The sequence below is a fragment of the Falco cherrug genome, chromosome 10, assembly GCF_023634085.1.
Source record: "Falco cherrug isolate bFalChe1 chromosome 10, bFalChe1.pri, whole genome shotgun sequence".
Taxonomy (NCBI): domain Eukaryota; kingdom Metazoa; phylum Chordata; class Aves; order Falconiformes; family Falconidae; genus Falco; species Falco cherrug.
The window spans coordinates 37942886-37958723 of NC_073706.1; the positions used below are offsets into that span (position 1 = coordinate 37942886).

Here is a 15838-nt window from a genome sequence, read left to right on the forward strand (position 1 = left end):
CAGACAATAGATGACAGCACTTCTAGCAGGGTTTCCTCCTCTTCCCCCACCAGTTGTGGAGGATCTCCACCATGCTGTAATGAACCCAAGATCTTCAGCACAGAAAACTAACAACCTCCAGAGCTACAAAGTGCAAAAGAATTTGCAACATCAGCAGTGCTCCAGGTCCCTGTAATGGTCTCAGCTAAGGTGGGTAATTTTGTACCTCTGAAGACAAGGATATAGTTCAACTTCTGCCTTGGTTGCAAAATATCACAGAGGCACTGTTAGAAGCATACAGGAGAGTATCTGGGTTAATAAACACAGGAAATTTTTAATACCTCATATTAAGAGAAAAACACCTGCTAGGAGCAGTTACCATTACAATCACAGCTTGTCCTCCCCTGTGTGCACGCATGATGAGACAGGTTTTTAATTACACTTGTAATTTTCCCCAGGAATCTTGCCTTACTGAATATAAGATATGCACTTGTACCAAAAGATTATGTTTGCCTAGTGAACTTAAATTGCTATTTTTTACTATTTGAATGTGAATTTTCCATGCCCAGCCAGCATAATTTTAAAATAATGGTTTGTATTGTTTGTATTATTTCCATCCTAATAATAAGGAATTTTTCAGGCATAAGGGGTCAGATTCCAGTCTCAGCAACTCACCCATAACCGGAAAATTTAGTGTTAACGGAGTCCTCTTATAAAAATAACCTCATATATCTGGAAGGGCTACAGCCTTCTCAACATTAACACTTTATTCCTCAACACTTTTCCTACAAGTATACTTGTAGAAAAGAGTTATTTCCAGACATGCCCTTGCCCGTCACTGAATGCTGCAGCTCAGTGGAGCCCTGTTGTAGCTCTGACCAAAATGGGTGCCTCAGGAGGGACACCACTCGCTGAGACAGAGGTACCTGTGCAGCTGAGGGCTGGGCAGTACATCCTGCCAGGATGGTGTGGCACTGGAAATCCTTGGGAGAAATCTCCCAAGAAAAGCTGAGGTAACCAGAGGGTGAGGCTGGGGGATTTCCCTCTCTTTGGTCACATGGCTAAGCCTCAGGAAGAGATGATAGGGCAACTTGCCACCTGGAGGACAACTCAAGGCTGGTTATTGGGAAATTACGTACCAACTTGAGTGGAGGCTGTGGCTTGAGGAAAGCCAAGCACAACCCATGACTGGACTTGCCTGTACCTCAGGGAAGGGAACATTTCTTGGCCACGTGGATAAATTGCATCAAACCACCCATCTCCTTTGCAGCTGTGTCTCAGAGATGGAATGTGAGATAGGGCTGTGCCATGGCATTGGAAAAGCAAGCACTTCATGCAAGTGACAAGATAGTTTCTGCTAATGTATGTAATTGTCACAGCTTTAAGCTGGGTTTTGCCATTTAGTTACAAATTCTGCGTCCACTGCTAATATGCTCTCTGCTGAAATGCAGTACAGAACACATCTTGAATACAATGACAAGACAGTATTTCCAAGTTTTGAATTTCTAAACTGAGCAAAACTTAGGGCATTTTCCTAATTGCTATGACTACTAAGTTTCTTAGAGTCTTTAAAAATTAGTTTAAATTGCTGTAAAGCCACTATCTCTGTGGAATTACAGTGAAAGTATAATTTATTAAATTATCTGTATCCAATGAAATCAAATTTAACCCTCCAAGACTTAGGCAGAAGGAGTTGTGCCCTGGCTCTCACCAAGACATTTTGGACCAGATGACCTCCAGAGGTCCCTTCCAACATCAACCAGTCTGTGATTCTGTGATCTTCAAACAGAACATGGCACTGGCACATGGCAGGTCTCTGGAGGCTCAGAGCTTGGATATCTACCTCCCTACTAGGGATTCACGGGTTGACAGTACCCCTTCTAGTTTTGTGTGTTCTCATTCTGCTCCTGTTCGAAATATTGCTCTTTTCCTTGTTGTTGTTGTTGTTCAACAGTGACAGATGACACTATCACACAAGTATTCCAAGCATGTTGTGATTTGTTATTGGTGTAAGACATCTTGAGAGGTTAAGCTAGCCAATGAAGAAATACAGTTAGAGGAAAAGTGGCAGACCTGAAGAAGTAACTCCAGGTAATAAGGACTGACAAAAGTAATGCTCTTCTCTCTGCAAGTCCCCTGAATCAGCCTGCACATAAAATGAGTATACAGCCTCTTCCAGACACCAGCTGTATGCCAACCTGCTGCAGGGATATGGCTCATGCCCACTGGGCTGTGAAATGCTGCTTTCCAGGAAAAGCATTTTAAAAAATAACACCCCAGCTATTCCACTGAGCAGCACTTGAGCACAACTGTGCGCACTGGCAAAAAAAGCTGGGCCCTTGTCCTCCATCCATCCCTCCCTGCCGCCTTGCCTGGCCAGGTACCATTTTTATATATCCTTAGCTGAACTGTTTCTCCTGGCTTTTGGCATCCTGAATTGCAGATCCTACCTTCGTTCTGCCCTACTGTGACAATAGCTCTTAACCCCAGTTGTGTGCCGATAAATATTCACATAGCTTTGTTGCCATGTATTACGCTGCCACTGCAAGCCCATAGCTCGTGTCTCTCATTCCCCAGAATATGTGGCTCTTTGCAAGGCACTGACAATCCTCTGTGCAACGAGTCACAGAGCGAGCTGCTTCAGCCAGCGGATGGACCACAACTGGGACAAAGTGTATGTATGTGCAACAGGCTCCTACCTACAGAGCAACAGGGAATCAACACAATTCCCCATGAGGCTGAGCCTACAGAAAAAGCCATCTTTGTGCTTAACTAAAATGAGAAGAACATAAGCAGAAGCCTGCGTGTGCACAGATCCTAGCCAGAGGCAGCAGATTTTCCCCTGAATTAAACAACCTTTCAGCTTTCGCTGAACCAAGGAGGAACATAGCAGTGCTGGGCGATTTCTGGCCACAAACCCGCATGAGCTGACTGAAGAGCCGCCATCCTCCTGAGCTTACTTGCACATTCCCACCTTTGCCTAGACAGTGCAGCCCCAAGACTTCTGAATGCATACACACTGAAACTGATACAACAGAGGGAATTTTTAGGCAAGGGACCAGATGTGTGTGTGATAGGGAGGATTCAGCTGTTTGGTACCCAGATTCACCACTGACACCTTCCCTATCCTGGCTGGACATGGGCCATCACAATGACCAGCTCTGGCATGGACCCTTGCTCGGCCACAGACCCAAGGCCCCAGTGGCCACTTTGGCTGCTCAGCTCTGCATCCCTCCTGGGCAGCTTGCAAAAGTGAGAGAGGAGGAGATGGATGAGACAGATGAGACATAAAGGGGCCATGCAGTCAGCATTTCTTGCTCCATAGGGTTGCTGAAATATCAGGGCTGGCTGGGACAGCCCTAGCTGGTACACTCCAGTGAGGGCAAGGTGAATGCAAAGCACCTCACCTCCAACTCTGCTCTCCTGCAGGAGTAAACAAGCTCCTGGGGAAGAACCAATTCCCCTTTGTTGCCACAAGTTGTTTGTGAATAAAATTCTGAGAAAAAGTGCTTGTTTATGGAGGGTGGGAAGGAGTTACTGAACCAGCCAATCAACCTGCCTGAAATACTGTGTTGGTGCAACATATTTGTGCAATTAGTAAGAGAGTTTATGTTTGTGTTGGAGGTGCCACGGGCCAGGCATACCAGGACAGATGGCTCCTAAACAGGCTCCACATGCTGCAGGAAATTCAGGGTAATAAATAAACCCTCCTCCCTTCAAGTGGACGCAAGACTGTAGAAGCTTAATCTAAAATGGACTTGTAAAATTGGTAATAAATCACCCAGAAGATGGTACATGATTTGCCTCTGGGGGAACGTGCGTGCTGATAACCCTGTCTCCATCGTGCCTATGCCATGCAATGAGTTTCACCAGGCCTCTCAGTGTTTTACAGCAGCTGCTGGCACTCCCCAGCACATCTCAGGGCCTCCATTTCCCCAACAAGGGTAATGCAGTGAAATTCAGCTCATGCTCAGCTGTCCAGCCAGGCCTAGTCGCAAGTGGTCAAAAAATTGTGGTTTTGTCTGACAGGAGAGCCTCTGTCACTCAGCATGAGCCAGAAGGAACAGGGCTCAGCCTGAACCCTTCCCACCTGCAAAAGGACCATCCTCCCAGCTTGGCTGCATGCAGCAGGAACAGTGGGTCCGCGGCAGCTCTTCCACCCCGAGGGTCTCTTCAAGTCCTCCTGCAAAACTGGGCTAGTTCCTTGGCTTCTCTCATCCCTCCCCCTACCCAACAGCCTCGGTACTCTCTTCCTCCCTCCAGTTAAGCAAAGTAAGCTCCAGCTGCACTTCCCAGCTTTGCTCCACAATAGACTGACACAGAGTTGACAGCTAGAAATCCTCGACTTCTTTTTCTTAAGACCAATGTATGGCTATTTGCCAGAAAAATACAATTAAAAATTTGGCACAGGCCCTCACAGTCCTTGGGTGGTGAATTCAGCTATATTGCTGCACAAGTTCTTGGCATCAGAAAAGCTGCCCTTTGGTGGAGGCATCCGGGAGCAGGCCGTGGATGAGGATTAATCAAACTGGCATCTAACAAGGGCCCCTGTGCAGGGCTGGGCTGCTACACACACAGCTGCACAGAGAAATGAGAACCACAACAAAAAATTTCATTTCCAAGCCAAAATCCTGGCTGATTTGCGGTCACATCAACATTCAACCTAATCTCTGGATTAACCATGGTGGGATGAAAATGTATCAGCACCAAGGTTAAAATCTTCCAGACGAGTGTCTTCCCCACAGATGCAGAAAGGAGGGAAGAAATTTGTAGCAGCAGTTTCCTCGCAGCCACGCGGCAGCAGGGCATGTGCCGCCTGGCAGCCAGGCAGCGCTTGCCTGCACCAGCCTCTCCCAGGGGAAACCACAGCTCAAGGCCCCACAGCACAGCAGAGCGCCTGGGCACAGCAGGGGCACGACACTGCCACCCAGCTGAGCAGCAGCAGGCGACTGTCAAGAACAGGACGTTTTGTACCAAGCCATCTGGGGAGCACGTGAGCGAGGCTCATCGTGTCATGGGAGTGCCAGTGATGCGAGATTGCAGACATGGCTGTTTGCAAAGGTCTCCTTCCCTGATGTTTGCTCTCCAAGTGTGGCTTCTCCACCACAGACTGTTGTCTGTCCCTAGCCGTGGACACTGCCTAAGAGAAGCCTGTGCTACCCCATGCTTTGCCTTAGCCATGCTGTGATCTACCGCCAAACGCCCTGTCTTCTTCTGTGTGGGAGTAAACTTCTGAGGGGGATTGTCTAGGATAGGTTTTAGGAGGAAACTGCACTGAACGCACAATGTATGAAGGACATTTAAACAAATGGCTCAGGAAGGTAAAAGAAGCATTGGACATGTTTTGTGGCCTTCTCCAGAGGACAACAAAATAGCTACAACTGTGAACCCTTGTGCCATGGTCAGGGCAGGACATGAGTGGTAACAGGCAACAGGGGCAGGCAGCCTTCACTTCTGCCCTGCCCGCATTGAGGCAGGAGTAGCCAAACAGCCACTCAAGTAGAAATACCAAGACTGCGTTAGCAAAGCTGCAATACAAATACAACAGCATTCCTGTCTTGTCTTCAGGTGCTTAATGAAGAAATTAAAAAACAACAGGTGCTGAGCAGTCACACTGACCACACTCACAGAGCTACTGATGAAGCCAGTTTGGCTTAGTAGCCAATGCAACCTGGGAGCTCTCAGACATCACAGCTTCTGCTGCTATACCCACAAGTTAAAAAAAAAAAAAAAGCATCTGCAAACACCTGAGATGTAAAATAGTGTGGGAGGAAGTCACAAATAGGAAACTGGAGTCTCACCTTCAGAAGACTCCTTGCAGGAGGCCTTAGAAATGTGAGAGAACAGTCCCATAACAGCCTAAAGTAGAGGCAGGTGGTTCTGGAGCCAAGGAAATAAGCCCCACCACATCAGAGCACTGCCTGCACCACATGGTGGACCAGGACCCAACTCCTGCTTCTTGCCTTTTAAACCATGACATTGCCCAAAGCTATCTTGAGACACTGGGCCATGAAGTTCCCTCCAGCGGTTAAGGAAGCTAGAGCATCCGTGAAGGTATCTCCTGTACTGAAGAAATCATGTTAGCGTGACTAACTGCGGTCAACGAGCTATGCAGCAGTGTCGCTGGGACCTTCCTCTGCTGTGCAGGACCTACTGCTGTCAGGACAGGCAGCGAGATACTGCCACACCAGCCAATACCTTACAAAGTCACTGCGGCGTCTGCTTTTGGCTTTCTGGGACTGCAGGGAAGCCTTCAAGATGGCGAAGCCTTTCTTTAGCAGCTGTTAACTCATAAAAATCAACTTACAAACACATTTCACCCTGAACTAAAGACTCAGCTTGGATGTATGTGGTTTTTGCTAGGGCTTGTTTTGTTGGGATTGGTTTTACTTTCTTCCATTACCAAGCATCATCTGTCCTGTCTACTGGACTGGCATAGGACCACGAGCAAGGCTATTTGAAAAACCTTTTCTTAATCTGCGGTAGTAACGATTGACTATATCCGTAGCAATCCTATAGCCGCCTTCTGAGTACGGTCAGCAATGTACCATTGTCAGTGACCAACAATGTTAAACCAAGAATTCAAATACAGTCCCTGCAAGGCTGTAGGAGCTGTTGTCACAGACTAATGCTTTCAGAGTAGTCCACTGGCTCTCAGAAATGAAAGCAAAAACACAGCATTTGCCTGCCAGCATCTTATCTCAGAGCAAAGATCACTTTTCCCTCCTGGGCTTCCAGATCTTCCTTTCCGCATAGCGGAAAGCAACCCTTTCTGAACATTTCCTTTGCTTTAACACTCACAAAAGAAACCCTTGCAGATGTTTAAAAACCTGAGCCACAACAGGTCTGTCTTGTCATTTTGCTCCTCGGAGCTGCAGTGCTGCCACTGCAAGGGCACATACCCTTGCTCAGTGAGCAGTCAGGGGAGGCTGCATCCCCTGCTGCTGCCTGGGGTGTCAGGAGGTGCTGTGAAGCCACAGGGAACTTCAGGAGCCAGCCAGCCAGCTAGCCAGCACCCTAAATGCACAGTCAGTAGCTGTCCCAGGCAATTTCTCTCAGGATGGGAAGGGGCAGTTACCTGGCTTCTCACAGTAAAATCCAGATTAAAAATTTCTGCTGCTTATGGAAACGTCTCCACAACCCATCCTGGGAACGGTTTCCAGGCTATAAACACACACACTCAGGAGACTTGTCATTATTTATAATCACACTCTTCTGTGAAAGAGAATGCAGATTTCTGTTACCCAGGAAGAAGTGTTAGGTTTTACGTTGCTCAAAGCATTATCTAGGTAGTAGCAGTGAGGGATCTGCATTTAGAGTGTTCTGTCCCCAGGGCTGAAATCAACCTTTTGCCTTCACTCTCCCATCTCCAGCCTTATCTGCAGCCCACAACCCACTGCAACATTTATGTACTCGTTGGAGGGCCTCAGCCACCCTGTCGTTTGGCTGCAGCAGGGGGATCTATGGGAGAATGGATGCTGAGGGAAAACAGGCACTTGGCAAAGCTCTGCCCTGCCACATGCTGTTTTGCTGATAGGGACTGGTTATTTGGGAGGCAAGGCAAGCCCTTCCGTCCAGAAGCGACTTCAAGACCTCACCCTACCGACCAGCTATGGGGAATAATGCAGGACTAAATGAAGAGCATTGCAGGCACCGGTGCTGTCACAGCCCTTTATGATAACAGCTAAGGAGCCATCGGGTAGCAGAAAAAGCAGGCGGCATGACAGGCTGTACCAGCCCTACCAGCCATTCCTAAAGACATGCCGAGGGTGAAACCACCTCCGGCACCCAAAAGGCACTTTTGCAGCTCACCTTTCTGGCTCACCCAACAGATTGTGCACACCTGGCAGGTAAGGTTTTTGCAAAAGCAGCAGGAAGGCAGAACTGAGAGAGGTGGCTGCCAGTGGCTGGGAAAGCTGGCAGCTTTACATAACAGACTTTCACAATATGAATCCTCACAAGGAACTGCAATACGATCAGCAAAATCTGGAAAAAACTAGCAGGGCTGTGCTGGGAAACCCAGGAGGGACAGCTCAGCTTCTCTTGTGCCTAAAGGAAAGCTGAATGAGAAGTTCTATCTGCATATCATGTCCTGCAGGCTGAAAGCTTTGAAATGCTAAGTTTGTGAAGCACTATGAGAATTAGGAGGAAAAATAGCAATGTACCCCAATAAAAATGTGTATTTAGAGAGGGGCCATTCTGCTACCTTACTGAAAAGCAGCAGCTCTCCTCACATTATGGGACCAATATGCTTTATGAGACAGGTGTATATAAGGTCAAAGTATGACAGTGGAGTCAACAGATTTTATTTCCATTATCTATTCTTGTGCCAAGATGTTCTGACCTGGGCAGGTCAGTATGAGACACAAATCACATGACGATAAATTGGACTTTCCCACGCAATCTCAACACTGGTGGAGCGGGCAAGTGCAAACACTACCCTGCGCAAACACTACCCCACATGCTCCCAGGATTCATGCTAAGATATCAAGGGTTTTATTTGCAAAACCCCTGCTCTAATCAGGCTGCGTATACAAATGCGGACCATGCTCACGAATGAGCATGCAGCTGCTTACCAGTGTTATGCCCTTTATATTGAGGGTGCAAGTCCACAGATCCATGGGAGATTAGCCCAGTGGAAACTTCACAATTAAAGTGATAAACTTGTCATCACACTTTTATACCAGGGTTCCAGGCAAAAGCCATGAAACTTCCTTAGTTTCTCTTGCAATGGAGCACAAGTCAGCACTGCTATCGATTTATGCCGTAACAAAAACTGAAGGACACAAGCAAAGAGGGATATAGTAGCCAAGCTATTGTCTCAGCCAGCACAAGCCTACTTCTGCTGAAGCCATGGGAGACAAAATGGCTCACGTAAGGCTGAGGATCTGCCTGGTGTGTCTAGTACGTGCTGAAAAATGTGAAGCTGGCTTAACATTAAACTTACCCTCAGTCTCAAGCAATGATTCAATCAGAGGCTACTTGCAGCTAGTAGAAATGCACTTATATTGATACATAATGGGAAATGTAATGCCTGATGCCAACTGGCAGCATCTGTCTCCAAAGCTGGTGTCTGGTGAGGAGCAAAAAAAGAAACCTCACCATGCAAACTTCAATGTTTGTTGTCCCAAGGCCAATTCAGTAACATGGCTAGTCTCATCTCCCCTCAGTCTTGGAAAGTACTTGGCATGTTTAGCAGTAATCTACAGGAATTCGTTTTTTGGGAGAAAGTGTAGCCTGCTGGTAGACAAAAAGACATTTCCATAAGCTCACAGCAAGGTGAATCAAAACAGCCACCATCCTCATGAGCTAGCAGATTTGCAACACAAGAGTCTGCCTGCAACATCAAATTAACACAAGGGACACAAGCTACACTTAGTTAGAGAAAAAACACGTTTTTGTGCAGTTCTGGGTCAGAGGCTGTGGTGCGAACCCCTGGACACTCTGCAGGTATCTGAAATCCTTCCCACCCTAGCACACTTCAAGTCATCCAGGAAAGCTCTCACCTAGTCCATCTGTCACCTTTCAGCTCTGGTGGCATGTCATCTCCTAGACACGATTTTCTGCTCCGTGTCACCTGGATACTTGTTCACCTTCAGCAGTACAAGGAGGGCTGCTCTAGACTGACACACTTGTCATACAGAAACCTGTCATTAGCTTAAAGGCTGTTTGGATTATGGCAGTTTAAGAATGGACATAGGAAGGGCACAAGCGGGCTAGAAGAAGTAATAACCTTCATTTGGGCATGCTGCAGTAAGCAAAACCTACATCTCCATTGTAATGATGAATCTAATGGGCGTCATGTGACATAAGGGCAGCAGAAAAAATAAGTGCTAATATAATAGCCACTTAGGCCTCTGGGAAGGAATGGAGTTACATAACTGATCTTTTTTCTGTTCAAGAGTTTTTCCACATGCTAGCAGAAGACGGGTTCCAGATGCCATCTTTTTCTAAGAGTCTAATTTCACTGGAGTTATTATTTCCTCAGTATTATGTAGTTACCCACAGAGAAAGATAACTTTGGCTTTTCTGTCACACTCAGTTTATTTTGGAAATAGATGCTTGAACAGGAAAAGAGAACAGAAGAAATGCGTCTGTCCATTCAGAGGAATTGTGTTAAGTACAGGCTTCTGAACTGGACCCATAATCTTAATGCAGAAAGCACACTTTAAACAACGGACGCATGTGACTTGAGTGATATACTTGAGTTAATGAAGCTTTTAATCTACAGCACTGCCTGCAGCAGGAGTCGGCACAAACTGCTTAATGCAACCACACTGGGACTGGGAGGAGCGTGAGAGAAGCCCACACTTTCTACTCTCCAATTTCAGTTCAATTTCAACTACCCATATCTAAGCCCATCCTCACACAGCAACAGCTACAGCAAAGAATGTTGATGTCATAGCAAGAATATGCAAGTTCAGTCTGAAAAAATAAATTGTGGCATGTAACACTATGCCTGGGCTCTAGCTGGCATAAATCAGCACAGCCTTTTGCTCAGCAGGACCAAAGCTTTTAGGTTTCTCCCAAAAGGCGTGACTGACAAACATTACTAAGATTCAGCTAAGCTTACCTAAGATAACGATTCCCTCCCTTATTTCATCAAGTTCAGATGCTTAGAAATCTTTTCTATAATTTATTGAAATTTATTTGGGGTTTATACAAATCAATTTTTTCCATAATCATCTACGTTGTATATAGATGTGCCTCGTGTCCACAAGCCTCCTGCGTAGTAAAATCCCAGTTTGTGATGTATTTAAGTAATGGGCAAAATTACAATGAAAGCAACAATGTTACTTATAAACAAAGACAAGTAAAATTAACCTCTCTATACTGTAAGAGTTACTTCTTATTTAGATGGTTGCTAACACTAATGATTAATGCAGAAATAATACATCCTGTATTTAAGAAGAAAAGGCTGAAATACTTCAAAGTGTGATCTGGCCTTCTGGTTTTGAACAGCAGTGTGACGATTGTGGGGTACACGTTTTATAATAAACCTTTAAAACTATGCTTAGACCTACTACTGCTACAGTTGCCCATAGCACAGTCTCTAAGCAATGTGATTTACATCAGGTTTCTATACTTGCCTCAATCAGTGTGGCTTGGCCCCTCTTCAGAAACTCAAATGATACTCACCCAATTCTCCAGCCCTATTCAATGTTTGTCACTGGTGAGTACGCTTCCAGATCATATCTTTCAAGGTTTTTGCCCAGTTTTTGTAAGTGACCTTCATACTTCCTCATAGTGACATCCTGCATCTACCCAGGGGGTCAACAAGGGCTGTTCTCTGAAGGGTTGCTGGCTGCTTCCCACCTAGGGGGGACAGGGCCAAGGGCTCCACTTCCTTAATGCAGCCAGACAACATATTCTTCCCCAACACTGCTGTCTCTGTTTAAAGATGCATATACATCAGAGGACAAAAGGGAAGGGAGGGGGATTAAGGGATGGTTTCGGGGCAAAAATCTGTCCCAAACAGGGAGTTTCACCTCCCTCCCACACACAGGACTGCGCTAGACCCAGTAGAAGTTAGGTATGGAGGGGATGCTGTAGGGATGAGAGCCCATAGTTCATCTCGCTGAAAAAAAGACACACCAATATCATCTACAACTGCCCCCCAAAAGAGACCTATTCTCAGCTAATTAACGTATTTGTATTTCCCATGCTCTGCTTTCCTCAAGGTGCTGTGAAGCCCTATACTAAGTTTAGCCCTATCTTTAGGGGGGAAAAAAGGTCCTTTTGAGCAAGGAGCATTATGCAAACGCCAGAATGACTGTGCATCTCCAGGCTCATGTCCTGCACGCTTGTGGCCCTTGCAATCATGCTGCCTCCTGTGCAGAAAGGTTCTTAGGGCAAGGACTGTCTCCCACAAGCTCACACTAAAAACTGCTTAACCAATGGAGGGGGATGGGACGGGGATGACAAGGGGAGGGTGGACGATGACAAAACAGAACAAAAATCACTAACGAGGCTGTCTCAGAAAGGACGTGTATTAAGATGGGACCAGTGATGGCTGAACAAGAAGGGAATTAAACCTCACATACCCTGAAGTAAATGCACCGTTTATTAATACAGCTGTCCAACCGCAGGCTCTCAGCCCACACTGCTTTGTGCAGAAAAAAACAGCTCTTGATCAGAGCAGTATCAAGAATAACAGTTTTTAAGAAGGATGCTCCTGCTTGCCTAGCAGAGTAAGCAGTGAAAGCTTCCCTTCAAGGTGACTTCCAACCACAGTGAGCATTGCCCACCAGCTGGAACAGGTTCGGCAGACAAACTCATCTTCTCTGCCACAGCCCAGCACCACGCAAGTCTAGACTCTGGCATCAGCAGGACCCCAGAGCTTCATCCCAGCTGAGGACCTGGTGTAATACGTTAAAAGGTATTTTGGCCCCAGACTTGTTTATTTGTGGGCATGCTGCCCCCTCAGCACATCTGAATTGTGCGGCACCAGAGACAACAGGTTGGCTAGCTCTGCACAGTGCTGCGGGTTCTCCTTGCACATGGGGCAGACATGCCAGCCCCCCCAGGCCACAATCCACAACTGGCAGCCAGCACAAACAAGCAGTCCTATAGCTGCAGTCTCTCCCTAGCTTCCTCTCCACAGTCCACACCTTCTTGCGTGGTTTCTTCCAGCTATCAGTTGTACAGCAGACCTGGAGCTCAGGGTTTCTGACTCTTTCTTACAAAACTGTCTTGAAGTAGAGGAGGAGGCACACAACCTGCTTTCCTGTATAAGTAGTTGGGACTATCTGCTGCAGTTGTGTACAAAGGCCGTTGCTTTGAAAATGGGAAGCAAAATCATGTCGCTCTCAGCTGTGCTCTTCCAGGGTCTTCCCCATTGAGGCGGATGTGGCAGTGTACCAACAGAGGACATATACTGCAGACAAATTCCTCTGGCTAATTTGATGATGCCTCAGATGCTGCCTCCATGGAGAGTGCCCCCATCATGTGTCACAGCAGCAATAGCCATGCTGGCTCTGAACATCTGGCTTGTCTATGCAGCAAAAGGCAGTGTGGTAAGAGATAAGGGCTGGGCCCCATGGGTAGCACCTAGCTGAGGCCAGATCAATTGCCCACTGCTGTTCCCTTCAGCAAGTGACTTGCCAGAGGGAGCCCCCCGGCCATACAACCAGCCTGCTTCTTGCCCCCTGCCCCAGCTGGCACCTGTGCAAGGGCCACACGGTGTTCCCCTTCTGGGCAGGGCACACTGCTGTATGACACCCTTCCCACTGCCCTGCACAGCCTGCAGCACAGCTGCTGCCGGAGCAGTACAGTGCACTCCTCTGGAGGAACAGCAATGTGAAAACCCACTGAAGGCGATGTGCAAAGACCTCCTCCTTAACAGGCTGAAGGCTTGCAGGTTTTTTTTTTTTTTATGAGCTCTTTGGAGGACCAGACGCCCTCTCCTCCCACCTCTACAGCTGTGGTAAACAGCTGCAGCGCTGGTCACAGCTCTTGGTCACCTCATCCCTCCAGCTCTCTGCAGCTTCACACCTGTGTTAACTTGCCTTTGGAGAAGCAAAGGGTCAGTACATCAGGGAGGAAGCCAGAGCAGTGCTTTGTTATGTGTCAAAAGGGCAACCGAAGAAGGCAGGGTGTTTTGGTTTGGGGGGGGGGGGGGGGGGGGGGGGGCGGGGGAAAGGGAAGTGTGTGTGTCATTTTCCTTCCCAAGTTCCCTTCCTAAAGTGTAATTTCTCATGTAGGTAAAGCCTTCTGTCCTGAACTATGTACACCCCTCCCAACACATACTCATGCTGGATTTGTGAGTTAAGAACGGGGAAGTCACCAGGTTTATACGTGCAGGAGGGGATGCAGCGCACTGGCTATTAACCAAAATATTTCAAAAGGGGACGGGGACGGACCCCCGGGAAGCAGGGTGCCAGCACTCCCCAGGGGCTGCAGCGGAGCACCCGGGGCACCACCGCGAGCCGCTCCCGCGACGCGCGTGCCTGCTGGGGCACCGGAGAGGCCCCTGGCTCCGGCGGGGTACACCCCAGCAGCACCCCGGCAGCACGCCTAAGGCGCAGCGCCGCCGCCGCTCTGCCCGGCGGGCGCTCTGGCTTCTGTCGACGCTGAAGCGCAGCCCCGTCTCCCTGCAGGGCCGGGCCAGGTACCGCCGCCGGGAGCCCCAGCGGCCCGGCAGTGCCGCACGCTCACCGACACCCCGGCCGGGCGGCGGGGACCGCACGACTGCCCGGGGGCCCATGACCGCCGCCGCGGCAGGCAGGGGACGCGGCCCCCGGCGCCGGGAGCGCCGAGCAAGCCGCTGAGGGGCCGGCGGGGGTCGCCCGGCGCGGCAAGGTCTGCCCGGCCGGGCGGGCGACGCAAGCCGCAGCCAACGCCGCTGCCCGGGCGGTGAAGCCGCCTCCGGCGGGGGCTGGGGGCGCGCGGGGCCGGCGCAGCTGCGCGCAGCCGAGGGGCACGGGCAGGGGCTGCGGCGCCGGGGGCGTACACGGGCACGCGGGGCGGAGGGTCCCGGTCCACGGCCGCTGCTTCGCGCCCCGGGCGCGCGCGGGCAGCGGCGAGAGGCGGCGGCTGAGCAGCCACCGGCCCCGGGGACCGGGTAGGGGGCAGCGGCGCGTCGGGGGGGGAAGGCACCGTCTGGGAGAGCGCCACTGCCGGCGGCCGTGGGAGGGGGCGCGGGTCCCGCTCCCCCTGCCCGCCGTGCGGCGACACTTACCACGGTGACAGGGGACACCATGACGGCGGCGGCTGTTGTTGTTGTTGTTGGCGGCTGCTGCTGAGCCGTGCCGCCGTGCCGCTGCCCTACCGGCCGGCCTGCCTGCCGGGGCGCTTTTTTAGGCAGCAGTGACGTCACCGGCGAGGGGGCCCCCGCGGCAAATGCACTGCGGGGAGTGAGGGGGACGGCCCCGCCCCGGGGGGGCGGGCAGGCAGGCAGGCCGGCCGGCAGGTCGGTCGGTCGGTCAGTCAGTCAGGCGGAGACGTGGCCCGCTCGGGCCCTGGCGGCACTGTCCGCCTCCCGGCGGGGGCGGCCGCAGCGGCGCTACGGTCTGCGGGGTCCGGGGGGAAGCGCGGGGCCGCGCCGGTCCTTGCGAGCCGCTGCTGCAGCGCAACTGCTGGGCCCGGGGGTGGCGCGGGGGCTTCCTCCGGCGCAGCCCGTGTCGGAGCGGGGCCGTTGCGCTCCGGTGCGGCGGTAGCGGGGCTCGCTGCTCCGGCCGCTCGAGAAAAGCGCCGGCCCGTTTACCTCAAGGGCCTGCCAGCCTGTCCAGGGGTGCCGGCGGCCCGGCCTGCCGCCCGCTCGCCGGCCACCGGCCCGCCCCGCCCCGGCGGGGGCGAGGGGCCGGGCCGCGTCCTTCGCCGCGGTGCCGGCGGGCCCTGGCAGGGGTGAGGGGCAGCGCGCCCGCCCCGCCCGGCCCCCTCACACACGTGCCTCTCGAGCAGCCCCCCGCGCCCTGCCGCCCTGGCTGCCCCTCGGCTCCTCGCCACCCCCTACCTCCCCCCCTCTCCAGGGCCGTCCCGGCTCGCCGCTGCCCCCGTAACGCTTCCCACTGCCCCCGCCCCGGGTCCCGCGGCCCCCGCCGGGCCGCTGCTGGCCCCGCCCCCCGCGGCCCCGGGCCCCCGCCAGCACCGGGCCGCACCGCCCGCCTCTCCAGAGCCGTCCTCCCGCCGAGGCCGTCCGGAGGCTGCAGAGGCGTTAGCGCTGGCACAGGGACGGGGCGAGGGACGTCTAATGTGGGGCACTAGAGAGTGGGACGCAGCAGCTTTGGCGTGTTGAAGTGACCCGGGAGCTACCTTCGCTCTGTTCTTACTTGGGATTTAATTTTTAAGGATGCAGGAAACCACTTGATCTTGCTCAAAAGTTTCACTTCATAACAAAACAAACAGGTATTTAAATAGG

General features: G+C 51.0%; 1 protein-coding gene across 1 annotated transcript in view; it reads right to left on the reverse strand.

The window, feature by feature from the left end:
• Positions 1 to 15269, reverse strand: part of TMEM86A (transmembrane protein 86A) — a 28891-nt gene extending 13622 nt beyond the window's left edge. The window contains exon 1 of the mRNA XM_055721756.1: positions 14660 to 15269. Coding sequence (XP_055577731.1) covers positions 14660 to 14680 — 21 coding nt within the window. The 5' untranslated portion in view covers positions 14681 to 15269. The remainder of the gene's footprint in view (positions 1 to 14659) is intronic.
• Between the last annotated feature and the right edge of the window lie 569 nt (positions 15270 to 15838).